The sequence below is a fragment of the Pangasianodon hypophthalmus genome, chromosome 7 (genome assembly GCF_027358585.1).
Source record: "Pangasianodon hypophthalmus isolate fPanHyp1 chromosome 7, fPanHyp1.pri, whole genome shotgun sequence".
Lineage (NCBI taxonomy): Eukaryota > Metazoa > Chordata > Actinopteri > Siluriformes > Pangasiidae > Pangasianodon > Pangasianodon hypophthalmus.
In genome coordinates, this window is record NC_069716.1 from 19,390,843 (window position 1) to 19,418,143 (window position 27,301).

A 27,301-nucleotide genomic window follows, 5' to 3' on the forward strand; every position below is an offset into this window, starting at 1 on the left:
CTGAGCCACAGGACACATTTGAAAAGAGATTTCATGCTTTGATGTATTTATTATTTCTTGGAAATTCAATGTCAATTACACATGTAAAAAATACTACTACTACTACTACTACTAATAATAATAATAATAATAATAATAATAATAATAATAATGCAAACAGCATTTTCAGGGGCCAAGCACCCAGACTCGGTGGGCCGTTCATTAACAGAGGTCCTACAACTGTTGCCTAAGCAATCACAGGAAAAGCCATAACTTTAGGCAAAGGGATTCAAGAGTGATTTGTAGTTTCACTCATGATGTGTATGTTTTGACCATGGACAGTGGTGTATTTCTCTGACTGTAGGTGGAAAGGTCTAGATGAACAAATGGGCAGCACTGCTGCCACTACTGCTGTGACCTGTGGAGTTGTCTGTTGCTACTTTGACCTTTGGTCGTGATTGCTACTGCTCTGACCTAAAATTTTTTTCTTCTTCCAATTTAAAAACATCTAAGGTATTTATGTTTTTTCTCATCAGTCTGGGGCTTTTTCTCCACTATGTGCAAGTTTAGACAGGTCTCAATATGATGTGAGCCAAATTTGGTGAAGATTGGACAAAATTTGGAGGAGGAGTAGAAGTAATTGGCAATTAGATGGAAGCATTTTTGGCATGTTATTGTAACTTTTGACCAGTAAGTGGCACTGTCACAAAATTAGTTGTATAGCCTCAGGGCATGGTCCTGAAGATGCCTACCAAGATTTGTGTCAGTGTGCAAGGTCGTTGCTGAGATACAGCCTCACTTACTATTTGGCAGCATCGCCATCATATTTGTTGGCACATTTGGAATATCAACATTCTTTTGACAAATTTTGTCCAAGTTGATCTGAATATGATGTGTGCCAAATTTGGTGTTGATTGGACATAGTTTTTAGGAGGAATAGAGAAAAAAAAGTTTTTAACAAAATCCAAGATGGGGGAACATCTAATTAGGCGGAAATTGACATCACAGGGTTCACTGAACTTGTCTCGACCCAGGGAATCCAGGGATCCTTTTAAAATTTGGTTGAAAATGTACTTCCAAATTAGGCCAAAATTTGACTGAATGGTGGCGCTAGAGCATTGGCAGCACTTAGCCCAAATTTGGTCTGAATGTTCCTTAGACCCTCCCCAAACAGTGGGCCAAATTTTACAACTTTTTACCCAACAGTTCTGTGGGCTGTGATAGACACCCTAGCCAGAAGAAGAAGCAGAAGAATAATAATAAGAAAAGGTAGAATAACAATAGGGTGCAACTTCGGTGCTTGTCCCCCTAATAATAATAATAATACATACATACATACATAATTTTTTTAACTCTGCCCAACATGTTCAGATAATGCAATGGAAATTTTCCAAATAATCCCAAGTATAAAAGGATATCCTGGAAACTTAAGACATCCAGTCATTAAGTCTGCTGCTTTTATTACGTATCCTGAACTTATACTACGTATATATATAATTACACACTGAGAGAGACAACATAGACAGAGTAGACTAAATATACAGGAAAAATTGGTTTATGTTAGTCTATAGGCCAACATGTTTTGAAGCTGAACATGCATTCATTATTTCCAGGTTAGTTTATCTAGGAGTCACTGCCGTGTGGAAACTTCATGATGTCACAGCATGCAAATGCAAGGCTGTGGATCTCAATAGTAAAGCCTTTGAGCTGAACCAAAGAGCACACTAGGATTCTGACTTGCCCTGGACCTGGTGTTTCAAACTTAAATACATGAGCACATAAATGTGAAAGACTGTATGAAAGTGAGTTCTCAATTTTTATGAGATTAGATTACAGAGCTACCATCAGATTAGTTTCAATGAGAATTTAATTTATTTTTGCTTAACTTAAAGTACAGTGGTTAATGATACAGCTTTAGTTTTAATAGAATATTTTCAGTTTACTAATTTTTTACTTTCAGTTTTTTGTGATGTGAGCTTAATATTTTCACCGTATTAACTCATCATTCTCCACCTGGATCCAATTTTTGTACTGCACTTTTTTATTTGTTATGGGGATTGTATTTGGTAACCTTGCTCCATGAAAGGACTGGAGTATACTTCAAGAACTATGAGCACGTCAATGGATATGCCTGACGAAGACGAATCAGGAAGCTCCAGCAAAGCAGAAAATCTAGAGAGTATGAGAAAACAGTTGAAAGCAGAGGGAGAGAAAAGAGATGAATTTGAGCATAACCACATGAAGGAAGCTCTGTTGGCTAGCCGAAGGTCAAAGCCCAAACTTGCGTCTGCTCAGGCTGTGCTCTCATCCAGACTAGAACTAGAGACTATTCAAAAGGAACCGTTTGTGACCGCATCAAAAAATCCAGAGGACTGGGAATCTAACAGTGTGCTGAACTGCTCTGAAACCAACAATGGAGAAAAAGAGAAAGACAGGAAAAATGAAAATACAAAATACATTGCTGATGAAAGGGGTTTATTTTCTGGTGAAGTGTCCAGAAACAATATGTGGAGACCTGGACAGAGGGAAAGATGGAGAGGGAAGAGGAGAGAGAGGCTGGAAGGTAGAGCCGAGAACATAGAGGAGGAGGACAACACTACTGAGAAAGAAATGAACCGAGGAATTAAATTGAGACACAGACAAAGGCAGTGGAGATCTAAGGAGGCACAAGATGAAGAGTCAGAAAAGGATGTGACAGGGCTGAGAGGGGCAGTGCAAGGAAATATCGATGGGGATACAGAGATGAGAGGAACAGTCCCCCACCACATATTCTCAAAGGTTTTTGCCAACTCTTTTGCCTCATCCTCCTCCTCATCATCATCATCCTTCAACTATTCCTCAGCGGAAAGTGATGAGGTCTTCAGTGAGGGAGAGGAGATGGCCAAGAGGAAAGATGTGAGAAGGGTGAGTGGAGTCAAAGTCCATAACATAACACACTTAAGCTATAAGGAATAAAACATCATGAACTGTATGGCTAAGCTACCACCATGACCTATTACCATTTTATTCAGCTATATTCAGCAAGGATATTTACATAGCATTGCTTTTTCAATACTCATTTTCCCATAATGTCCAGCTTAACTTAAATAAATACATTTCTGAATAGAGATATTGGTCTTCCATAATACATCTGCTTTTTGGAAGAAAAATACTTTTACTATGGCTCACTCTTACTTTGCCGCAGTCAATTTGCATGGTTTCTGAAAGAGAACCTTGACATTAGGCATTTGAATAAGCTATTTGCATAGCCCAGTAGACAGATAGTATGATAGTAGCCTGTTACTGTCAAATTTGAAATGTTTTTTTGTTAATATACCAAACATGTGAAGAGGTTTCAGCTGAAACCTGTATTGACCCCCTTATATAATAATAATAATAATAATAATAATAATAATAATAATAATAATAATAATAATAATAATAAGGTAGATAAAACCTGTAACACTCAGGGACTCAGGCAATTCTTATATCGCATATCTATTTGAACAGTACTGTGTGTGTTTGCTGTATGTGATTGAGAGAAGTGGTTTAAAGCATAATTTTAATGATTACGGTTTGAAAAATGAATCATTCCCATGATTGTATCTCTAAGCAGAGCACTGATCACAGTCATATTCATATCTCAATTAAAGATGATTCGGTAGCTTGGAGCAAACACTGCACAAAATTACAGATTATTTTCTTTTCCAGTGCCGATCCTGGAGGACATTCCTGACCATGATGCAGTGGTCAAAGCGCAGACAGAGTTCCTGGGTACAGCTGGCTGGACACCAAGGCACGTGACCTGTGCTTACACTGTTGTTTACTCTGCACAATATGTTACATGTGGTACCCACCATATTACAAATCAGTTAAGGGACTTTTTTAATGCAGCACAGATGAAATAATATGCATGCAATTGCCTGTTATAATCAGGTAACCTCCAGCTGGGTGAAGGTGGGGAGGTGCTGAAGAGATTCAATGAGGTGGAGGATACCTGCCTGCAGGCACTCATGTCTGATCCACTCCATCAGTTTGTGCCTCGCTATTATGGGCACATCAGCAGGAACGGAGAGAACTACATCCGTCTTGAGGACCTGCTGAGTGGCCTCAAGCAGCCTGTCATTATGGACTGCAAAATGGGCATCCGGTATGTAAGATATTTATATACTTTATTCATATACCACCTTTCAAACATTTAAAATGCAAAGTGATTTACAAATAATAAAAAAAGTGCTTTGCAAATAATAGTGCAATAAATAAAAGCAGCAGCAGAAAAAAGAAAACAACAATATACAATATAATTTTTTAGTGTGTTAAAAATATAGAAAATGTAAAATAATTAAATAATACCAAAGTAATGTAAAAGTAACATGCCAGGTGATAAAGATAATTAAATGTGTAAGTGATAAATGATTTTTATATGGAAACAAATAAAAACAAAAGGCTGCTTCACCATTCTTTTTAAGTTTCACATGTTGAATGTGGAGAAGGATAGCACCAGATATTAAGACACGATTTGTAACATCGTTTATCAGGCATTCAGAGATGTATGAATGTATGAGATGTATGAATGTATGAATAATATTATGAAAAATACTAATAATATTTTGGGTGTCAGCATGGCAAACTGGATAGGGTTGCCACCTCACAGATCCAGGGTCCCAGGTTTGATTCATACGTCATTACTCTCTATGTGGAGTTTCACGTGTTCTCCCAGTGTTCGTGCATCCTCCCACTATCTAAAAAAAATGGATTGTCTACACTAAATTGCATCCCATCTGGGGTGAGTTCTCCCGCCTTGCACCCAGTGTTCCTGGGATAAGCTCCAAATCCACCTTAACATGAATGAATGAATTAATAAAAAGATTTTTAGATGTTTCTAAAGGAAACAGGCAGCCATTGAAGTGATGCTAAATTTGGTCTAATATGATCTCATTTTTTAGTATTTTTTAATATTCTTGCTGATGCATTTTGTATAAGTTGTAGTTTGTTTTTGTATTTGTAGAAAGTCCTGTGAACAATGCATTACAATTGTCAAGGTGAAAAAAAAAAGCACGGATCAATTTCTCTACATCATGTAACAGGAGATAGGGTCTCAACCATATATACATATATAAAACCACAGATTAGTGGTTTATCACATTTTTGGACTGTAGTCAATGGTCCAGACATTTTAGGCTTATGTGTGAGAGGTGCGTTGACGTGCCAGAATCATGTGAACTGTCCATTTCATGCAGTTTCATAGTAAGAGAAAAGAAAACAAGAATTTCCATAACAAGTGAAATACCATAACAAGTGAAGCAAAATATTCTGTTCAGTGCCCACACAGTAAGTCATTTACATCGATGCAGATATTGTGTGAGGAGCCTCAGTTTTCACGTGACAGTATTGGATATGCTAAGCTACTGAGGTGGAATCTGTTCTGTCAGTGAAATCATTTCTGACATTTGTCAGAGAAGCCAATTACCATATGAGATATATAAATATGGCCAAAGGTTTGTGGACACCTGACCAAATGTGCTTGTTGAACATCCCATTCCAGATTTAGCCCCCTTTGCTATTATAATAGCCTCCACTTTTCTGAAAAAATTTCCACTAGATTTTGGAGCATGGCTGTGGGGATTTGCTCATTCAGCCACAAGATCATTAATTCAATTCAATTTCATTTGGATAGCCCTTTTAACAATGGACATTGTCACAAAGCAGCTTTACAGAAATCAATAGATTCAAAATATATTGTAAATATGTGAATTTCTCCCTAATGAGCAAGCCAGAGGCGATTGTGGCAAGGAAAAACTCCCTGAGATAATATGAGAAAGAAACCTTGAGAGGAACCAGACTCAAAAGGGAACCCATCTTCATCTGGCTGCAACAGATAGTGCAATTATAAATAAATCCCTTCTATTATTGTGCACTATATGCACAAATTGTGCAAATGTGCAACCAGTAAATTCATCACAGTTTTCACAAGAAATCCGGTTGGTTAAAATCTATCCACTGTCCACTGATGGAGTCCTGAGTATGAAGCTGCTCATGGCAACTGAAGCCCCAAAGCCACCACAGCAATCACAGTCCCAAGCCATCACAGTACAACTCCCCATATGAGCTCCCCAAGCCATCTCCACAGCCCCCAGGTGGCACCATCCTCAGCAATCCAAACGGTTCTCCAGGCCGTCCATATGGGGCCACCCCCAGCAGCAGCGAGTGATCTCAACCGATGAGAACTTCAACCAGAAGTAGGGCATCAGGATGGGTCAGGCAGGTCCTAGGTCAGGTACTGATGTTCGGTGAGGAGGCCTGAGGCACAGTCAGTGCTCCAGTTCATCCTAAAGGTGTTCAGTGGGGTTGAGGTCAGGGCTCTGTGTAGGCCACTCGAGTTCTTCCATTCCAACCTTGGGAAACCATGTCTTTATGGGCCTCGCTTTGTGTACGGGGGACTGTCATGCTGGAACAGGTTTGGGTCCCTTAGCTCCAGTGAAGGGAAACTGTAATTCTACAGCATACAAAGACATCCAACACAATTGTGTGCTTCAAACTTTATGTCAACAGTTTGGGGAAGGTCCGTGTATGGGTGTGATGGTCAGGTGTCCGCATACTTTTGGTCATATAGTGTTTATAGGGCATGGATCAGCAGTGCCTCACAACTTCACCATCATGGGGGAACAACCAAGGAATTTGTCTCACAGTCGGGCTGGGTGTGGGCCTGGGGGATCTATTTTTGTCCCTGGCCTAGGCATTATATACATTCAGTCTGGTTCCTCACATCACATGGATTTGGTAGTAGGTGTCTGGTGTTGACTTAACAGAATCAAAAGAAGCTCAGAGTAGTGTGGGCTTTAAAGTACAATCCTTTTGGGCATTTTAAAAAAACCGATAGTCTCTATTTACTACTATCCTTCTTTGGTTGACTGTTAATGTATATGTTTACTTGTTTAAGTATTGCCCTGGTTATTTTGGTGCCTTTCTCTTAGCACCTACCAAGAGGAGGAGATTGTGAAAGCAAGAACCAAAGCTAGCATCCGAACTGATATGTACCAGAAGATGGTGAAAGTAGATCCTACAGCTCCTACAGAAGAAGAACATGCACAGAGGGGCGTGACAAAGCTGCGCTACATGCAGTGGAGAGATAGCACAAGTAGTACCTCAACGCTAGGATTCCGCATAGAAGGCATAATGGTACAACTCAGAGAACTGTAATGCATTGTTGGAGTTACATAAATAAACATACAACACAGTCTCTTATGGTCTTCTCTGTTTTTGGTGCTTTTCAGACAGAGAATGGGATTGTACGACGGGATTTTAATAAAATTCAGAGCAAAGCACAAGTTACAGAGACCCTGCTATTATTTACCAAGGGGCAGGTTCACATTCTAGTAAGTTACTGATGTCATATATTTTATTTACTCTTATTGCCAATAACACCATGCATAGACTTGACACACTATATGACCAAAAGTATGTGGACATCTGACCATCACACCCATATGTTAGCCTTCCCCAAACTGTTGCCACAAATTTGGAAACATACAGTTATCTATAATGCCTTTCTATGCTGTAGCATTAATGCAGTGTTCGTGGTGCCTTGTAAGTGGTAATTTGCAAGCTGTAATAACATCATTTGTGTGGAAAAATGTGGGGGAAAAAAACATGGATGCCTCCATGAAAGTGTGCCTTTTGTTTGTGCTGTCAGAGCACGTAAAGCTCTTAAAACAGGAATTTAACCGCACTTTTACAGTTACAGGCCTGAGTGGCTATGGGTGCTTTTCTACTATAGTGAACTTCAAATATTCATGCAACATTTTGGACTGAAATTAGCTTAGCAACAAGCTAGACAGCAGACAATAGTGAGTAGCTTAGCAACAAGCTAGCTGGCCAACTTTATGATAACTCTAATGTTATTACCTTCTCAAAACAGCAATTATTGTGGTCAATATTATAGATTTAACCAAGTAGTGTGTCTGTATATTAACTGATCTAAAGCCAATACTGCTATAAATTCATTTAAAAAGTAGAGAAGGGGGCTGTTCACAGTGTGAGCGGCCATGTTGATAAGACGTCACTCCATAAACAGGGAAGGAACTAGTAGTTGAGAAGACTAACCCAAGTTAACAAGTTGAAATTTCAAGATTTCAGTGGCTTTTACTGTTTGTAGGCAGGGATTTACAAGTTGCAACCTCACCTCGAGCACAGCATAAGATTTCTCTTCACTAGAATTAAGGGTCCTACCCCAAACCTGTTTCAGCATGAAGCACAATGCCCCTGTGCACAAAACAAACTCCATGAAGACATGGTTTGCTATGATTGGTGTGAAAGAACTTCAGTGGCCTGCACAGAGTGGTCTGCACTGAAATCAACCCCAATGAACACCTTAGGGATGAACTGGAACTGCACACCAGGCCTCCTCTTGACATCAGTCTCTGACCTCACTAATGCTCTTGTGGCTGAATGGCCACAAATCCCCACAGCCACTCTCCAAAATCTAGTGGAAAGCCTTCCCAGAATAGTGGAGGTTTTTAAAGTAGCAAAGGAGGAACAAACTCCATATTAATGGCCATGGTTTTGGAATGGGATGTTCAACAAGCACATGTGAGTGTGATGGTGTCCACATACTTTAGGCCATATAGTGTATGTTCGATTATGTTTTAATATGAAAGATAAACATTTGTCAGCAATTTATATTTAGAAAGTCTTTTCTTTACAAAGGGCACAGTGTCTGATTTCTAAGCTTTTTGAGTGCTAAAAGCTCCCCCTTGTGGAAAATCTTCAGACTGAGTGAGAGCCTTACTGACCAGATCCATGAGGCACTTTACATCCAAAAACTTCTAAATTCTTTGATCTCTTGTATTTTAGGAAGCCTATCTGTCCAGACTGGATGCGCTGAAAGAGACATTAAAGGAGTCTGCCTTTTTCAGAAGCCATGAGGTTAAGTAGAATAAACTTTTGTGTTTTCTTGTTAAAACAAACTTTTTTTTTACTCAGAACAACAGATAATAATAATTATAATAATAATTATTATTAGTAGTAGTAGTAGTAGCAGTAGTAGTAGTAGTAGTATTTTATTTTCTATTGCGCCTTTTTCAGGCCCAAGGACAGTTTAAACAGTAAAATAATATAAGCATAAAACAACATAAACAAAATATGTAAAAAATAAAAAAAAAAACAATGCAAAAACAGCCTAAAAACAAAAGAATTAATAATTGTGACAGGCCGTATAAAGGAATACCATAATAATTGCTGTCTTGAAAAGGTAATCATAAACATTAGAGTTATCACTAATGTTAGCCAGCTAGCTTTTTGCTAAGCTACTTGCTATTGTCTGCTTGCTCGCTTGTTGCTAATCTACTCGCCATTGTCCACTGCTGTTGTTGTACTGCAATTACAGTCTAAAATGTTGCATGAATGTTTGAAGTAGATGTCACTTCCACTTATTTGGCACCCTTAAAAATACCCCATTCTTCCTTCCATCGTTCCCTTAGGTAATAGGCGGCTCTCTCCTTTTCGTCCACGATCGTCCCACCAACAAAGCCAACATATGGATGATTGATTTTGGGAAGACCACTCCAGTGCCCAGTGATGTGCATCTAAAGCATGATATTCCATGGGTTGAGGGAAACCGGGAAGATGGCTACCTGTTTGGACTGGCATCCCTCATCTCTTTGCTGCATGTTACTGTCAAGGAAGTTAGGGGACAAGACATGGAGACCCACCACTCACAGACAGAGCAAACAGTGTCAGAACTTAATCAACACTAGCCTGGGATAAATGAGACAACAACAGACTTTTTAAAGGAAACTACAGCCACCAACCACAAGGACTGATGCTGGATACTGCAGATATTCTGTATATACATAGATACAATACGTTGCATATTCTTTGCTGTATATAGGCTGTATATAGGACATGGCCAATCAAAATTTTAACACCTGGAGTGACTATTACAGTTTAATCTGTTATTGTCACAGACCAAACACTGTGATACAGAATATCAGTTAACCTAAATCTTCATGGAACTGGTTGCTCTCAGATCCTAACAGGACTGTAAATAAATACCGCTGTCATACCACCATATTTCTCTTTCTTCTTCTTGCTTTGTACACATGTACACCATATGGAGCTATTGGCTTAGTAGCTTACGACTATGGTCGGAGTTCCAAAGTTGTGGACAGCCTCCTCTCATCGCTTCTCATTTCTACCTTGCTGAGTGTATTATATTAAGGAGCCAAGCGGCATTATCATATTATAATATTATTATATTAAGCAGCAAGACTTGCACTTGTGCAGCCTGTGTCTGATCTCCTTGAAAGTTAATGCCATGCACCAGCTACAGGCTCACTCCCTCAGCCTAGAACATCTTGAGAAGGCAGGGTGTAACTCAGACATGGTGTGTTTGCCTAGCAGTTTTAGGCTTTGAGTCAGAGTCTAATCTGACCCAAACACAGCCTGCAGCCTAAACACAACCTAGTCAAGCTGTCCATATGACCATTTACACAAGAAATTTGGTATGAAAATCCCATAATTTCATAAAAACATTTGCATCCTACTCATGCTTCTGAGCGTGTGTAAATTTACGAAGACTATAATAAGACTAACTCATGTAAACTTTGTCTCGTTCGACTTCAACTAATATAATTTGCAGAGACTAGAAGAGCCACTGATAACATTTTGTGAAACCCAGTCGTTTATATTATTGGCATTAATTAATGAATAAGAAAAATAAAGCTAAGCAAGCCAACACAAACCCATAAATGAAGACAAATAAAACTAGTTATTCAATTATAACAAAATAAATGCCGGCATATAAATGGAGAACAGGCTGTGCATAGCCATAAGCCGTATACATTTTAACTTTTCTAAAATTCCGTGGGGAAATATGTTGTTCGGTTTAGCTTACACAAACATTTCTACACAACTTACCTAAACGACTAAAAGATTACTAGTTGCAAGTGTCCGCGTCCAGCAATGACTGATTAGGATCATAAGAAGCCTGGACAAATACTTCTGGCAGCAGACATGGTTCAGCTGAAATTGATAAACCAGAAAACTGAGCCCAGGATGCTCAAGTTCTTCAACAGAGCCCTCCTTATACCCCAGTGACTAGTCATCCTCCCATTGCTCGTTAGTGGAGAATCTCATTAGAGAAAAATCTCTGGAAGTTTCTTTCCTTGACGACAATTCAGTTCACCTGCCATGTTCAACTCCAGCCTCAGCAAAGTCTGAAAATGGTCTGAGTTGTCCCCTGCTAGCTAAACTAACCATGGTAGCCACTCTTAAAATGGTGGCAGTCAGAGTAGGATTGGATAGTGCTATGCAATAAACAGCACCAAATGCGCTTTATTGCACCACCCATCATGATGGAATTCACCATGCCTCAGTGTAAGGATTTTATTGAGACTACTAAAGGCAGATTTTGACAGACAGCTCACCCATACCTGAACTCTGTGGTGCGTGTTCCTGCTAATATGATGGATCTTGAGCTGGTTGGGGGCCACAAGCTTGCCAATGATACCTGTATTATTTGTATTAAATCCCACCAGACACATCACATATACATATAGCAGCCAGCCTTCCAATCTGCATTGCACACATTCCTTCTGCATCAGGTCACTTTTTTCCCTGATTTCCATAGCACTAACTAGTCTTCAGGGACTGCTAGACAGCAACAAGTGGGTGGCATCTCTATGGAGGTCCATAAACCTTTCTGAAAGGGGCGAGGCACCTCCAACTGCCATGATTCCCTCCTCCTTTTGTTGAAGTCCCTTATAGTCCTCCTCCAGAGATTTTGCAAGATGCTAAAATGGGTGCCTCTGAAAACTGCCTATTTGCTAGCTATCACTTTTGCAAAAAGTGTGAGAGAACTGCATGTTCTGGAGATACGCTTACTTTGCATATATTGGGGGCCAGATCACTCTGAAGTGACCTTATGTTTGAATATTTCCGCCCAAGTGCCCCAAGTTCCCTGGGATAGGCTACAAGCTTCCCGTGACCCTGTGTAGGATAAGCGGTACAGAAAATGGATGGATGGATGGATGGATGGATATTACATGACTTTGTTGGAAAGTCTCAACATGTACTGTATGTTGATGTGAATAAGAAGATATCCAGGTGATTCTCACCACCCTGGAGACTATCCAGGGGTTCACAGAACAACAGTTACACAGTTACGCAGTTTAGTTCAGGGGTCACAACTAGAGGGATAACTGAATAGGTTCAACCCCATTCATGTTGACTGACAGATGACAACAGAATGAAATAAAAGTCTCATTTTGAAGTGAAAAAGGGCATTATGAAATAAAAGTAGTCTTTTGAAAATAAAAACAAACCATTATGTGATAATGTTTGTGTGAAAATGAGTATGATGAAATAATAATTTATAATAGTAAGTTTGTTGTTATTTATTTATTTATTTATTGCATTATTTCAGTTTACTGACTCTGATATAATTATTGCTGCATTTACTTCTTTTATTATTTATATCATAGGCATATTATTTATTTAATTTTGAATAAAATGGGATTCTGCATCCAACTAATAATTTTTGGCTCCCAGAACAGAGCTTGAAGGTATGTTTTTGGTTTTCCAGGAAAGATTTTTTTACTGAAATAAAACGTTTGTTTTAGGTTGTTCATGATGTTCCTCTACTGTTCCAACAACCTTCCCATAACCAACAGTTTTTGGTTCCCAGAACGTTCTTGGAACGTTAGGTTTTGGTTCCCAGAACAGAGCTTGAAGAGTTTTTAGTTTCCCAGGAAAGTTTTTTTACGGAAATAAAACGTTTGTTTTATGTTGTACATGATGGTTCCCCCAACGTTCCCCCAACCTTCCCATAACCTCCTGTACTCTTGTGCCTGTGACGTCAGTGTGTAAGGTTAGATCGCTCCCATTAGAAACCAACTCCAATTAAACAAGATGCTTCCCCTCAGAAGGCAGTACCATCTCGCTGTGGTCAAACACGTTCGCTCAGAAGGTGAGCAAAGAATCTAGCTAACTGCCATGAAGCAAGTTTTTAAAATAAATATTTACAGTAAGAAACAGTACAACAGGTAATAGTGGCAGGTTTTATAGTATATAACATGAACATTAAAATGGGGGGAAACACAAAAAATGAGAAGAAATGCATGCGGAAACGAAAAGGAAGCTAGCCAAGCTTGTAGCAGTGTTTTACATTTAAGTGCAATTAACTGCTGTTTATTTATTCCCTCAGTTAATTAGTTAGTGGTTAGTGCTCTTTACGGTGGTAAGGACAGAGTGGAGCACGTGCTGTGACGCTTGAGCTTGTTAACGGTTTTTTTTGTTTGTTTGTTTTTTTCAGCTAAAATTTGAGCTAAATACAACGTTTTATTGTGTTTATATGGCATACAGGACATTCTTGTTAATGTTAAGGCAATGCTCATTTTGACATAAAAAAGGAGAAAGTAAAAAAGCAATGGCGAGCACGTTATATTAGTCACAACAACGCTGAATTTAAAAAAAAAAAAAAAGGGGGGGGGGGGGGGAGACCCGGAAGTTACCGCCCACCGGGAGTGACGGTTAATGAAGTTCCCCTGGAAACACTGGCTGTTGGAGATGTGCGCAGTGTTCGCCTGCACTGACAGCTAAAATTTCACAGCGAGGTTTGATCAGTTCGTATTTGAGTAAACTCGCTGTGCATTTTGATATGTTTGATATGCAGAAATAGCCATCTTAGCAAGCTGGCGGTGTTTTTAGGTCCGGATAATGGCGGACTTTGGCCGCTACTATAATGGTAAGTCTGAAAACACTTTACGACTTTGTTGATGTTTGGGTTTGCTCCTTCTTCAGGTTTCAGTGAAGTCCCTGCTGGAAGAGAAGTCTGGATCAATGGCAGCTTTTCGGGTAAAAACACAAATCAAGCCCATGCTGTTCTTCCCTGCTGTTTTTCTCCACTATTCTATCTTTAGCATGTGCAGTACTTAGAGAGATGTCTTGACTTTATTCAGCATACTCCATGCATGAATAGTGTACAGCAGGACACTGAATGGTGTAGGGATTTCCAAGCTTTGGATTGCATCTCAGTTTATATATGCAAGGTGGTGAATTTGTGACAAATGATGGATGAATGTTGTTCAGGAGATTTATTATTCATACACAAATCTGCAAGCCTTGGTTTGCTTGGTATACCTGTATATACCAGGGATTTCCAAACATTCTGCAGTCAGAAACCCCTTTAACAGGGAAATCTGCTTAGTGCCGATTTGTTTTAGGAACATACTCAAACTCTTCAAATATTAGAATTAGCACGTTATTCAAATGTGTACAATAATAGATTCACTAATAACTATAAGAACTCCATAATAAATATAATAACTGATAACTGTAGTTTGTGATTGCTACTACTGTAACAATATAATCACAACCCCCCTGGCTTTGCTTCACAGACCCCTGGGGGTCCCCAGAATCTGGTCGAAGAACCACCAGCATGTACTATATGAAATTTGTCATTATTATTATTTTTTTATTTGTTTATTTATTTTAACTTTATTTTTCTGTTATATGTCTAATTTTGGTGTTCCCTCACATTGTTCTGCATTTTTACCACTCCTGTTTTTGCATCAAGAGTTTCTTTCTTTGCAATAACAGGTTGCTTAACAACAGTCCTTGTTAGTGGTGTTACCATGGTAACCAATCCCAAAGCCCCATCACTCCCAAATAAGCACTGAGGAAATGTAAAATTAGTACACTGCAATGCAAAATTTATTATGGATTAGTCCAATGTATAAACAGAATTTGATAGTTTTTGCCTTTTTTTTTGTGGATCAGAGCATGATGACCGAGTGGGCGGCCCTCAGTTCCGTAACCGTAAAAGTCGTGGGCCACCCAGGGGACGTGTGTACAGTGAGCATGTACATCAGAGACCGCGAGGGGGTCCCACAGGAGGCTTCGGCCCTGGTTCCTTGGCCAGGTTTGTGGATGAAGACGGAGATGTCAACATGAACGATGGCCAGGATGGGGCTTTCCAGGGGAGATTGTGAGTATAAGTGTGTGTGTGTGTATCCACTAATTCTGTTATAATTTTTGTATGAAAAGAGTTAGGAATATTACTTGCTGATGATTTTTCTCAGTTTAGTAGTTTAAATGAGATGCTGTTTGGTTCATGTAAACTATATGGCCAAAAGCATGTGGACACTTGACCATCAAAGCCATATGTGTGGGTTTTCCCCAAACTGTTACCACAATGTTGGAAGCACACAAGTGTTTAGAATGTCTTTGTATGCTGTAGCATTAAGAATTTCCCTTCACTGGAACTAAGAGGTCCAAACCTGTTCCAGCATGACAGTGCCTCTATGCACAAATTATCCATGTGCATATCCATGAAGACATGGTTTGTCAAGGTTGCAGTGGAAGAACATGAGTGTCCTTCACGAAGCCCTGACCTCAACCCCACCGAAAACCTTTGGGATGAACTGGAACACCGACTGCGCCTCAAGCCTCCTCACACAGCATCAGTACCTGACTTTACTAATGTTCTTGTGGCTGAATGGGGAAATCCCCACATTCATGCTCCAGAATCTAGTGGAAAGCCTTCCCAGAAGAGTGGAGGCTGTTAGAGCAGCAATAGGAGGACTAAATCTGGAATAGTGTGATCAAAAAGCACATATGGGTGTGATTGGTCAGGTTTCCACAACCTTTTGGCCATATAGTGTATGTGACATGGCTGCAAATTAAGTGGATTGATCTGGGTTCTTTCATGGAGCAACCCGTATGGCCGGGCCAACCGACGAGGGGATGGCCGAATTGCTCGAGACAGAAGAGGAGCCGTCGGGAGATACAGGCCAGGAGGAGGAAATCAGTTATCAGGCAACGCAGAAAGACAAGGTGGTGCACCAATCTCAGGAAAATCCAAAACTTGGTACAAAATAACGGTATGGAAAAATGGTGAAATTGTGTTAAATCAAAAGAATAAAATGTTGCTTTTTCTCTTCTTTATAAAGTCAGAAGATTTGAACAATGGTTGCTCTTTAACAGATCCCTTATGGCAAGAAATATGATAAGAGATGGCTTTTGAATGCTCTGCAGAATCTCTGCCCCATACCTTTTACTCCAGTACATGTGAGTAAACGCCGACTGGCTTAATAGACCAGATAATGTTAGACTGTCTTTGTATACATAGCAGTGTGTAAACAGTGAACCATTGTGTTTGCTCTTCCATCTTTTTTTGTTCCTCGATATGTACAAAGTATTCCACGGAGGGGCAGAAAGTGCAGTTCTACGTAGAGGACGACAACACTGCCAGTGCCTTGCGCAATATCTCCCGCAGGATCACAGATAATGAAGGATATAAGGCATGATGCTTGATTTTCAACAACTCTGTGATGCACTGAGTGTTGAGTGTTTAAATAGTTGAATGGTATTTAGTAAATTTGATGGATCCTATGGCAATTAACATTAATAGTTGATTTAAATAGTTTTTTGTTCTACCTTTTAGGTGGTTGTGATTATAAACCCCTGTTCTCCACCATCCTTCCTTCGGAGTGACCTGAAAGACCAGGACCTTGAACACTTAAAGGTGAAAGGCTTTATGCATTCATCCTAAATAGATAGATAGATAGATAGATAGATAAAGTCAAATATGATTCAAAAACTCACTGTATTGATATAAATCTTGATTATTTTCACAGCAATGCATGTCCAAGCGATTTGATTCCTCAGAGCAATTTCTTGACCTGAACAGCATTCGCAGTGATCAAGGTACATTCTCCTTTGACTTCACCATTACCAGACGCATGTTGGTATTAGTCATGTCATTCTTAAAGTGTCTACAGTTGGGGTCATAAGTTTACACATGCCTTGCAGAATCTGCAAAATGTTAATAATTTAAAAAAATAAGACAGATCATTAAAAAATGCATTTTGTTTTTTATTTAGTTCTGCCCTGAATAAGCTATTTCACATAACAAATGTTTACATATAGTCCACAAGACACAATAATAACTGAATTTACTCAAATGAACCAGTTAAAAATGTTTACGTACACTTGATTCTTAGTACTGTGGTGTTACCTGAATGATCAATGACTGTTTTTATGTTTTGAGATAGTTGTTCATGAATCCCTTGTTTGTCATGAGCTGACATGAGCTGTTAAATTGCCCACTGTTCTTAAGAAAAATCCTCCAGGTTCTGCACATTCTTTGCTTTTCCAGCATCTTCTGCATATTTGACCCCTTTCCGACAGTGGCTATATGAGATCCATCTTTACATACTTAGGACAACTGAGGGACTCGTACACAACAATACAAAAGGTGCAAACATTCATTAATTCTCAAGAAGGCAACACGATACATTAAGAGCCAGGGGGGCATAAACTTTTGAACAGGATGATCGGTGTAAATTGTTATTATTTTGTCTTGTGGGAAACATGTAACTATCTTATGTAGCTTCGGAAGGGCAGAACTAAATGAAAACAATAAGATCTTTAAACAAAATGATAACAATTTACACTGATCATCCTGTTCAAAAGTTTACACCCCCCCTGGCTCTTTATGTATCGTGTTGCCTTCTTGAGAATCAGTGAATGTTTGTGCCTTTTGTAATAGTTGTGTACGAGTCCCTCAGTTGTCCTCAGTGTGAAAAGATGGACCCCACGTCATATAGCCACTGTTGGAAAGATGTCGAATATGCAGAAGGAAAAGTAAAGAATGTGCAGGACCTGGAGGATTTTTCTGAAGAACAGTGGGCAGTCTAACTGCTCAGAACAATCAAGGGACTCATGAACAACTGTCACAAAACATAAAAACAGTTGCTGATCATCCAGGTAACAACACACAGTATTAAAAATGAAGCGTATGTAAACTTTTGAACTGGTTTTTTTGTGTAAATGTAGTTATTATTTTGTCTTTTGGACTATATGTAAACATTTGTTATGTGAAATAGCTTATTCAGGGCAGTACTAAATAAAAAACAAAATGCATTTTTAAATGAACCCTCTTATTTATTTATTTTTTTTAAAATATTAACATATTGCAGATTCTGCAAGGTGTATATAAACCTATGACCCCAACTGTAGATAGTAAAAAAGCTGATCAGACACTACCAGTGAGTAGCATGTGTGTGAAATGGAGAATTGTTGACTTGATGTCTTTTCTCAGATTTGATCTCCCAGAACATCGATGTAATTTTGAGCAGGAAGAGCTGCATGGAAGCTGTGATAAAGATCATTAAAGAGAATATCCCACAAGTAAGATTGCATTTAACAAACACTGATCTTCTAGTCTGAGTTATGTATCTGGTCTTTTCCTTTATACATGTTTATAAAAGATGTGTGAAAGGCATGGTATTTAAAGTAAGCTAGCTGTGTGTTTGTAAAGTCTCACGCAGACCTAACAGAGCTGAATCCTGCTGTCAGTGGCTAACTGATACACTTATGAGAAGCACATGCACAGCTGGTCTCCCAGTATATTTATAGCAAAGATATTTCATCAGGGCAGCTTACTTACCAACTACTGTTGCCAATTTCACTGTTTTGTTATGCAGCAGTTAAAGGGCTCAGGTTTACAATGTTGGATAAAAAATGAAAAATAGAAAATTAAAAAATTAAGATAGAAGTATTATACCAGTCAATACCAGTTGTGTATTTCTCACATAAGCAGAGGCTCATAAGCCACTGCAACCTATGCTGTAGTGTTTTACTGTAACCATAAGTGGGCACTAACGATACTATGAAATTTTTTTATATTGTGTCATATGGTAAAGGTGTGTACGTCAAATGTCTGGACTAGGATCCCACTGGCCCCAAAAAGTAAAAGCTCACAGGAGAGAGCAATGCACGATTTTTAGTATGTGATTGTACTGGATGCTCGCACACTGCTGAGTAACACATTTACCACATTTATTCAGGCATCTTCAGTAACGGCTTTGGTCAGGGTGACAGGTGTTTTAAATGACTAATTTGTTAATATTTTGGGAAATATAAGCAACTATGTTGATAGAAAATATTGTGGGGAGTTGCAAACAAATAACAGTAATTCCCAGAGCCAGTAATATTGGTCAGACTTTCTCTGAAAGCAGGCGACATCAGTCAAGAGTGAGTGGGCAGGATCGGTCCAGAGAGTCTGCGTGAGTGGGCGCGATCAGTCAAGGGTGTCTGCGCGGGTGGGCGGGATCAGTCAAGGGTGTCTGCGCAGGTGGGCGGGATCAGTCAAGGGTGGCTGCACTCCTGCAAACACTTGTGTTATATGGTCCATCATAATGTGACCCTGGAAAACAAAGTCATTAAACCCAACAGTAACTGATTTAACAGTCCATCTCTCACTGTTATGCTTTCTTTAGCTGACTGCTCTAAACCTAAGCAATAACAAGCTCTACAAGCTGGATGACCTTACAGAGCTGGTGAGCATAGCTCCAAACCTAAGGACTCTCAATCTGTCGCATAACGAGGTGAGACATCACTATTTAAATACTATCTTCAAACTATTCATTAAATCAGGATGCATTTAATTTGCATTATTCTCATTGTGTACTGTAACATAATGTGAATTTAGCCATGTGTCCTCATTTGAACTGAGATGACTAGAATGAGTTTATGGTTTCTCCTGCTGTGCTTCCACCATAGCTGAAGTCTGAGCGGGAGCTGGACAAGCTGAAGAGCTTGAAGCTAACAGAGCTGTGGCTGGATCGCAATCCTCTGTGTGATCACTTTACAGACCAGGCAACATATATCAGGTCAGTGGTTTTGACCACATAGCTGTATTAACTAGGCTAGGTGGGGATCAAAGTTTGAGAGGAAAGATGTAGCAAATGCAGCCTGCCTCTAGGGTCATGTCATGCTGTGGTTAGTTTTCAAAAATAACATCCAAGTGATAGGTTTATAGTCACACACAATGTAATGGGATGAAGCAGTGCATAGTCAATTTTCATGGAATCAGGTTTTCAAATTTCAAATGGAATAAATTCAGCATACAGGAGAGTCTCACACATCAAAATATTGAAGCTCATAATAATAATATTGCCCATGGCAGTGAACATCTAGGTTTGGGTCCCTGGAGGACTAGTGGTTAGGCCACAGCACTCTTAACGCTGTGGCCCAGGTTCGACTCCCGGCCAGGGAACTAACCCCTGCCACCCACAACAATGCGCTCTCAGTGCCGGTCCCAAGCCCGGATAAAATTGGGGAGGGTTGCGTCAAGAAGGGCATCCAGCGGTGCCAAATCAAATACCACTGCGTACCAATGATCCGCTGTGGCGACCCCTAACGGGAGCAGCCGAAAGAGGAACAACAACAAGTGAACATCTAGAGTTGCTTGCTTGTTTCTAACCACTGTTATCACTTGTTGCTTGTCTGAAGTTGTGAGAACAGAAAATCATGGGGCATTGATCCTAGTTCAGGGGAAAGAGATCCATGGGTCCTGTCTAGTGTCAGTCATCCTGCTTTTGCACTAATATTAAAATATTCAAGAATCCTTTTTCTTAGACCTGGACTGCTTTTGTGCCTTCTCAGTGTTTTCTCCATTATGCAAATAATATAAATCCAAAATTGTTCTTTTCAGCTCTTTATACTTTATCTGTGTGCTTCATTCAGTCATTTCTGCCTTGTAGTCAAATCCAAAAGTTGATTGCTTCCACTATAGATAACTATCTTGTTTTCTAATATAATCTAATGTTCACTTTGACAGTTGAATGATTTTATATTATGAGATATATTTACACCCCTCTATTTGGATAGAGATAGAGACAAAACAGAGATTTTAAAAATGTTATAATTCAGTGCTGATACCTCGTTCTACTTTTTCCACTATCATGTTCATGTTCACGTTCACCACATCAGTGCTGTCGGCCAGTTGAGAGGACTGGTTAGCCAATGACGGGTAAGATCCCACCTTTTGCACATGGGGCAACCTAAGGCAGGCACAGTCGTGATAACTGGCCAGAAAATAATTTTTCCTAAATGGAAGAAATGCACTGGAAGAATGACTCTGTTAAATGTTAAACAGAGTAAAAGTAAAACCATATTGGTTGGAAAGAGTGGAACTAGAGTATTCAATACTGTATTTATCTACTGAGATGACATGAGGAAAACAACAAGCAGTCCTCAGAATCTTCAGAGAAGAGAAAATGCAGTTCCAACCTAGAGAATAAAAATTACTGGTATCCATTAGGACATACCAGTATTTTATGCAGTAAGTGTCCTAAACATTCCACAGCATTCCTGCGATCAATCGAGAGATCACTGGGAATCTCCAAAAAGAACTGCATGGAGAAAACCGATGGTTAATAATGAGTAACAATGAATGAGGGTGTAAAACTAGTATTTTCCAGCTATCTGCAGATTATGACTTAGCTGTCTTTGAAACAAAGCTAAAGCCAAAACATAACTCATTTGGGAATTGTAGTTGCAATATACGTGTTTGCTCAGCTAATGTGCTGAAATTGTGCTGGAATTAGTCAAGCAATATAATATAATGACTTGAGAGATGATTAGATATCTAAATTCTATAATGGCGCTACGGAGGTCAACTTTATGGTATGAATTTTTGTCCTTACAAGTCCTTTGCTATTAAATACATTAATAAATTGCATGTTTATACTATGTTTCACATACAACCTGCCTTTCATCAGAGGCTCTGGGTTTTTAATGTGTTTCTCCGCGTATTTGGGTGTAGGTGGCTGGCACCAGCCGGTAAGTGAATTCTGGGTTTAACTTAATTGCAATATAACAAAATGGGTGTTTCCATGACACATTGACAGAAGAAGAGCAGGAAATGTATTATGTAATTAAAAACTAGGTGTAGGATAGTAAGATTTTTAAGTTTAATTATTCTTAAAGCTATGGTTTCAGTCAGCAGTCCTGATATAATTTTTTGTCTTTCAAATATAAGGTACATATTTTGAAGTTGTTGGGTTCTCCTGATCTTGATGATTGTGAAATCTTCGTTGTATTTGTGTGGGTGTGGCTGTGGGTGTGGGTGTGGGTGTGGGTGTTAATGAGAGTGCAAGAGTAAAGGCTTGAACTAAAACACTCTTATGCTGTGTTGTCTTTCCTCTTCGTTTTGACAGTGCTATTCGTGGACGATTCCCCAGACTTATCAAACTGGTGAGAGCCTTTTCTCCAGCTTTCACTGGGTTTCCCTCTTCCTCAGGCTTACTTTCCTTTCTCATTATTTAAAGTTACTTTGCTGTAATATCTATTAAACCATAATGCTATGAGGAGACCGTGTTACTCGTGTTCGGTCCTGTGCTCCATGTCAATCATTAATTTGCCTAGGATGAAATGTTATAACCTGACGCTGAAGAGACAGTAGTTAGTAGTGTGTCTAGCTTAATTACTGTTTCTAGAGTAAAAGTAAAAGCACGCCTCCTACCTTTGACAGTGTGTAAATAAATTGGATTGGCACTAATACCTTGTTATAATCAGTAGTCTTTTAAATGAGCAATGACATTTACAAATTAGCTGTCAAATTCCTGGTCTATAGTGTGCTGTTTTTTCACTGCTGCAGTAGTTAGCTGACTTGATGGCTGACAGACTTGAGCCTAATGTTCGCATTCTTCATTCCTGTTTTCTGTAGGACGGCCACAGTCTTCCTGCACCAATAGGTTTTGATGTTGAAACCCGCACTGCTGTTCCATCTTGTAAGGTGCGTCATCTGCTTTTTGAAAAGAATTTACATCAGAATGAACGATTCTGTGTTTTAATGTCATGCATTTCTTTCCGGTTCAGGGCAGCTACTTTGTTTCAGGGGAAGTCAAGGAATTCATTCTGCGTTTTCTGCATCAGTAAGTCTATGCACCTGTCAAATTTAAGTGTAGTTGATTGCTCACTATCAGCACAGTGGCACAGAGGGTAGTGTTGTCACCTAGCAGCTCCAGGACCTCGGTTCAGTCCAGAGATTGGGTTACTGTCTGTGTGGAGTTTCTCATCTTCTTTCCTTGTCTGTGTGGGTTTCCTCCGGTTTCATCCCATCTACCCAAAAATGCCAGTAGGTGGATTGGTGAATCTAAATTGCCCATAGCTGTGAATGAGTGTGAATGTGTGTGTGCATGGTGCAATGGACTGGTGTCCCATCCAAGGCGTATTCCCGTCTTTCATGCAGTGTTCCCGGGATAAGCTCCGGATCCCCTTGGAGGATACCCTGACCAGGATAAAGTGGTTGCTGAAGATGAATGAATAATTGTTCATTTGAATGAAAGATTCCTGCTTTACCACCCAAGTGTTCATTATATCTATTCTAACAGAATTCCTGTCTTTGTTTTGTGATAGATTCTACAGCGTGTATGACTCGGGAAACAGACAGCCTCTGCTAGACGCATATCATGATGGGGCCTGCTTCTCCCTCAGCCTTCCCTCCATGCACAACCTCTCCAAGTACATCTTTTTTTTTTTTTTTCCCAAAAAATGTCCCTCATGTTTATTATTTCAGTATTCATAGAACAACGTAATAAATCAAAGTACATGATTAAAGGTAGCAAGCACTACTATGATACCTCTATCGTTTAAAGAGCTTATGATACCAGTTACAAAGTGCCAGTATATGTTAACTGAAAGTTAATGGGTGATGTGCTATCTCTTTAATTACTTCAGAGTACACTCACCTCTCTTTGTCCCTCTGAATTTTAAATGCAAAGTTGTATTTTTTCTCTTTCCCTCACTAACTCAGCTTTTCTGCCGTCACAGGTCTAACTTGGGAGAATATCAAAATCACAATCGCAACATTAAGAGAATCAAAGACCCAGGTAAGTATTTACAAAGAAAGGGTGTGTTTAAACAAGACACAGAAGTGAAGTAAGATATATGATTGCCTTAATAATAATTACAATAATGCTCTTATACTGCATTCTACTTGGAATTATGGCACGTACAAACTGGGCAAAAAATATGGATGCCTCCCTGAAAGTGTGTTTTGTTAGCAACAAGCAGTAGCTAGCCAGCTAGCATTAGTGATCATTTAAGTTTTAATCAACTAATGTGTCTGTGTTGATTGATCTAACGTAAATGCTACTATAAACTCATTACAATAGTAACGAAAGCGCATAAATTGGAAATTGCAAGTTATGAGCGTTTGTTGAATGCAGCATTAATACACATGTAATGGTGGTGATTTTAATGTTTATATGATACATTTGGCTTGGTTTTGTATTTGGTGCTTAATAAGTACTTTTAAGTGCCTTTCTTATAATGTTGTAGATTATATGAAAGTAGATTATCCTACTTCTTCATTGTACCTGCAGTACCCTGTGTCAGGATGCAACTAAATTGCAAAACGCTCAGTGTTTGGTTCTGCATAGTGCAGATGAGGACATGATATTTCGTGAGATCCTCCAGGAGGCATAGCTTTCAGTGCTGAACAATAACTGATTATGTTTTGCTGATAATCTGAAACTTCTCTGTTTTTTTTATCTTCCCCACAGTGACGCGGTTCCGGGTATTGAAGCACACTCGACTGAACGTAGTTGCCTTCCTGAATGAATTGCCCAAAACCCAGCATGACTTAGCCTCTTTCAATGTGGATGTAAACACATGCACAGTGAGTTCTCTTCTCTTACAGTTTTATTTCATACATCTCTGCATATTTTTTTTTTTTAGCTTGTCACACAACTTAATTCTCATTTCAGTTATTGATTCTATCTCCACAGCAAACGTTACTGGTGTTTACAGTCAGTGGGGTGTTTAAGGACAGTAAGTATTGCATGCTTACAATCAGTGACACATAGTGGACCACTGTATTCTTTATATTGCTATTTATTATTTTTATACATATATATATATTTTTTACTGCTCCCTTTAGTTGACGTCAAGTCAAAAGAATCTACTCGTGCCTTCTCCCGGGTCTTTGTTGCAGTTCCAGCCATGAATAATGGGTAAGGGAAAAACTGTCTAGCTATTTTTACTGACCTTTTGTGTCTTCTGAAGATTAGCTTTATTTACTTATTTTAATAAGAGATGGACAAGTCATTGGTTCAAGCTAGCCCATTGTGCAATGAAAGCTCCATTGTGCTGCCCAGTCCCATGTTTTCATTGCCAAGAAATCTAATTGATTTGATTTAAAATTTAACTAGCACATTTTAGTTCCCAAGAATGACAAGTTGTGCAGCACGGTGGTACAGTGGGTAGCATTGCCATCTCCCTGGTCCAGTCCTGGTTCCATCCTGACCTCCGGTCTTTACTTTGAGTTCTCAGATTTCTTCCCTCCTCCCAAAACCATGGCAGTAGTTGCCATGACTTAGATAAGCTGACCCTAAGGGTGAATTGAGTATATGAATGTAAGTGTGTATGGTGCCCCACGATGGACTGGCGTCCCATCCAGGGTGTATTCCCATCTCACACACACAGGCTCTGGAATCACTGCAACTCTAACAAAGTTATAATGGTTACTGCAAGTGAGTGAGTGAGTATGACAAGCTAGTTAGATAGCTAAGTGCATTAATACAGACTAACAAAAATGAATAAGACATAAATTGCTTTGTTAAAGTCAGTAGGGAGTTTTTTTTCTGGTTGAACATGAGAAAGAAATGCTGCTGACCACTAGCCAGCTGAACTTATTCATCCCAGACACACAGGCTAGTGATTTGTCCACTCCTGATAACAATTTTATCTTTTCTCTTTTTGTAAGCATCCAAAAGGGGTTCTTAATGTATATTTTGTGTTTTTTGGTTCTTGTAGGCTATGTTTAGTCAATGATGCGCTATTTATGAGGAACGCTACCACTGAAGAGATCCGCCGTGCGTTTGCCACACCCGCCCCGACCCCATCCAGCAGCCCCGTGTCCACCCACTCTCCCACCCAACAGGAGATGATCTCCACCTTCTCCCAAAAGTCTCAGATGAATCTCGAGTGGTCCCAAAAGTGAGTGGAGAACTTTGACTATGTAAAGGTACCTTGAAAAAACCTATTTGTGTGTTTGCACGTGTGTACATTGAACACTGAAGGTTTATTATCTGCCCATGCTCATAACACCCTTGGGATGACCAAACCAAGTACGTTGTCTGGGGAAAAAAGTGGAATCACGTTTTCACATCTTTAATGCCTACTTTTTGTCATCTGTTTTTGCCTCAGGTGGCTACAACAGAATGAATGGGACTTCAACCGAGCTGTTCAGCTCTTTACAGAACTCAAGGTGAGACTAAAAGTTTGAGCCATACCACAGTATGATATAGAATTCAATGAGAAAGTAACGTAATAGCATGCTTTGCATGATAAATGTGTTGTATTTAGTTATGTTCATGATGTGTTTCTGTTTTGAAACAGGCTCAGGGCTCCATATCAGAGGTGGCGTTCACATAGTGAAGATGGATCAGAATAGTCCTGTGTTTAGCAAATCAAACTGCTGTATAAAAGTAAAAAGGAAAGTTGTTTTTTTAATTTTTTTTTTTAAATGATTATTTTATATTGTTTGGTGTTTTCTGTGTTTCTTGATGTTATTATAGCTCAGGCTGGACTGAGAATTAAACACTAAGAGCAATTCTGTTATTCCGTTACCATGTTTTAATTATTTTTATTTGTGTTCAGGACAGCGCTTGTTAGATACAGCATTAAAACAGCAATAAAAATCTGTTGTTACTGTACATCCTTTTAAAAAGTGTTTTGAAAAAAATTTGCTGCCAAATTATTTCCTGTTTTCTGGTTTTGTACTCTGAAGTACCAAGAGAGTACAGAGGAGTGGAGCTCTCTCAACTTTGGTTTATGTAAACAACAAAGATAACTCAACTCTGGTACTGTAATTTAATGGAAATGTAAATCATAGCGTGGCATAATGGTGATGATAATAATAATGTGATACAGTTTCACACTGCTTTATTTATTTCTTATTTCAGTCAAGGAATTTGTTACCTGTTGTGTATATACAATTAAAAATTAGAGCAAAATCTGTTTGTTGGGATAGTTTATAGGCTTTTGTATATCGTTACCAGTTAGATAATGTATTTATATATTTACATTTTTAATGCTAAAACTGACATACAAGGAATACTTAAAAGTTGAGATGAAGCCAGAGAACCCACACAGACATGGGGAGAACAAGTGAAACTCCACACAGAAACTAAGCTCAGTTTAGGATCGAACCGGGGACCCTGGAACTGAGAGGGAGCAACATTACCCACTGCACCACCCTGAGATCTCAACGTAATTATAGATCTGAGTATAATAATATAAATTGAACAGTATGCTGTTCCCACACTGTTGCCATTCATGAAGAAAGTAGGCCTCCCACATCACTTAAATGTCATTTTAACCACAAGTGGTATTAGAATACATGCTGAAAAAACACCGAAATAAAAACATCACTGTTAATAAACAAGTATGCCTAATGGAAGTTTTATTTTCATGGGCTGAAATTAAATGCAATATTTATAATTAACTATAATTGGATTTGCATTTCCTAAAGGAGAAACATGATTTG

General features: G+C 39.1%; 2 protein-coding genes across 5 annotated transcripts; both read left to right on the top strand.

Moving 5' to 3' along the window:
- Window positions 1-1,334: 1,334 nt before the first annotated feature.
- si:ch73-22a13.3 (inositol-trisphosphate 3-kinase B) lies at window positions 1,335-10,019 on the top strand. The gene is made up of 7 exons (XM_026918349.3): window positions 1,335-2,883; window positions 3,670-3,754; window positions 3,895-4,108; window positions 6,933-7,137; window positions 7,233-7,334; window positions 8,812-8,883; window positions 9,438-10,019. Exons 1-7 carry the CDS (start codon window positions 2,059-2,061, stop codon window positions 9,711-9,713), a joined length of 1,779 nt encoding a protein of 592 aa, XP_026774150.3. The 5' UTR covers window positions 1,335-2,058; the 3' UTR covers window positions 9,714-10,019.
- A 2,776-nt stretch (window positions 10,020-12,795) lies between these two features.
- Window positions 12,796-26,768, top strand: nxf1a (nuclear RNA export factor 1a). 4 transcript variants are annotated; one of them, XR_003403045.3, is made up of 22 exons: window positions 12,796-12,925; window positions 13,759-13,812; window positions 14,737-14,944; window positions 15,671-15,839; window positions 15,943-16,026; window positions 16,155-16,259; window positions 16,403-16,483; window positions 16,596-16,665; window positions 18,062-18,150; window positions 19,242-19,349; window positions 19,525-19,634; window positions 21,966-22,002; window positions 22,475-22,543; window positions 22,627-22,682; window positions 23,167-23,271; window positions 23,581-23,639; window positions 24,315-24,430; window positions 24,540-24,582; window positions 24,692-24,764; window positions 25,567-25,777; window positions 25,960-26,020; window positions 26,152-26,768. XR_003403045.3 is itself a non-coding variant. In XM_026918511.3 (22 exons), the coding sequence occupies exons 1-22, from the start codon at window positions 12,868-12,870 to the stop codon at window positions 26,185-26,187; spliced, it is 1,974 nt and encodes a 657-aa protein (XP_026774312.1). In that variant the 5' UTR covers window positions 12,797-12,867; the 3' UTR covers window positions 26,188-26,768. The 4 variants fall into 4 exon arrangements, 3 of the variants coding, with proteins under 3 accessions (XP_026774312.1, XP_053091706.1, XP_026774313.1); XM_026918511.3 differs by having other exon boundaries at window positions 12,797-12,925; window positions 25,567-25,749; XM_053235731.1 differs by lacking the exon at window positions 12,796-12,925 and adding an exon at window positions 13,476-13,571 and having other exon boundaries at window positions 25,567-25,749.
- Window positions 26,769-27,301: the final 533 nt, after the last annotated feature.

Coding starts and splice junctions, on each gene's coding strand:
- nxf1a (XM_026918511.3), top strand. CDS start 12,868: ATGCTTCCCCTCAGAAGGCAGTACCATCTCGCTGTGGTCAAACACGTT. Junction 14,945..15,670: donor GGGGCTTTCCAGGGGAGATT/GTGAGTATAAGT, acceptor TCTTTCATGGAG/CAACCCGTATGGCCGGGCCA. Junction 24,583..24,691: donor CAGTGGGGTGTTTAAGGACA/GTAAGTATTGCA, acceptor TGCTCCCTTTAG/TTGACGTCAAGTCAAAAGAA.
- si:ch73-22a13.3 (XM_026918349.3), top strand. CDS start 2,059: ATGAAAGGACTGGAGTATACTTCAAGAACTATGAGCACGTCAATGGAT. Junction 7,138..7,232: donor TCCGCATAGAAGGCATAATG/GTACAACTCAGA, acceptor GGTGCTTTTCAG/ACAGAGAATGGGATTGTACG. Junction 7,335..8,811: donor AGGGGCAGGTTCACATTCTA/GTAAGTTACTGA, acceptor CTTGTATTTTAG/GAAGCCTATCTGTCCAGACT.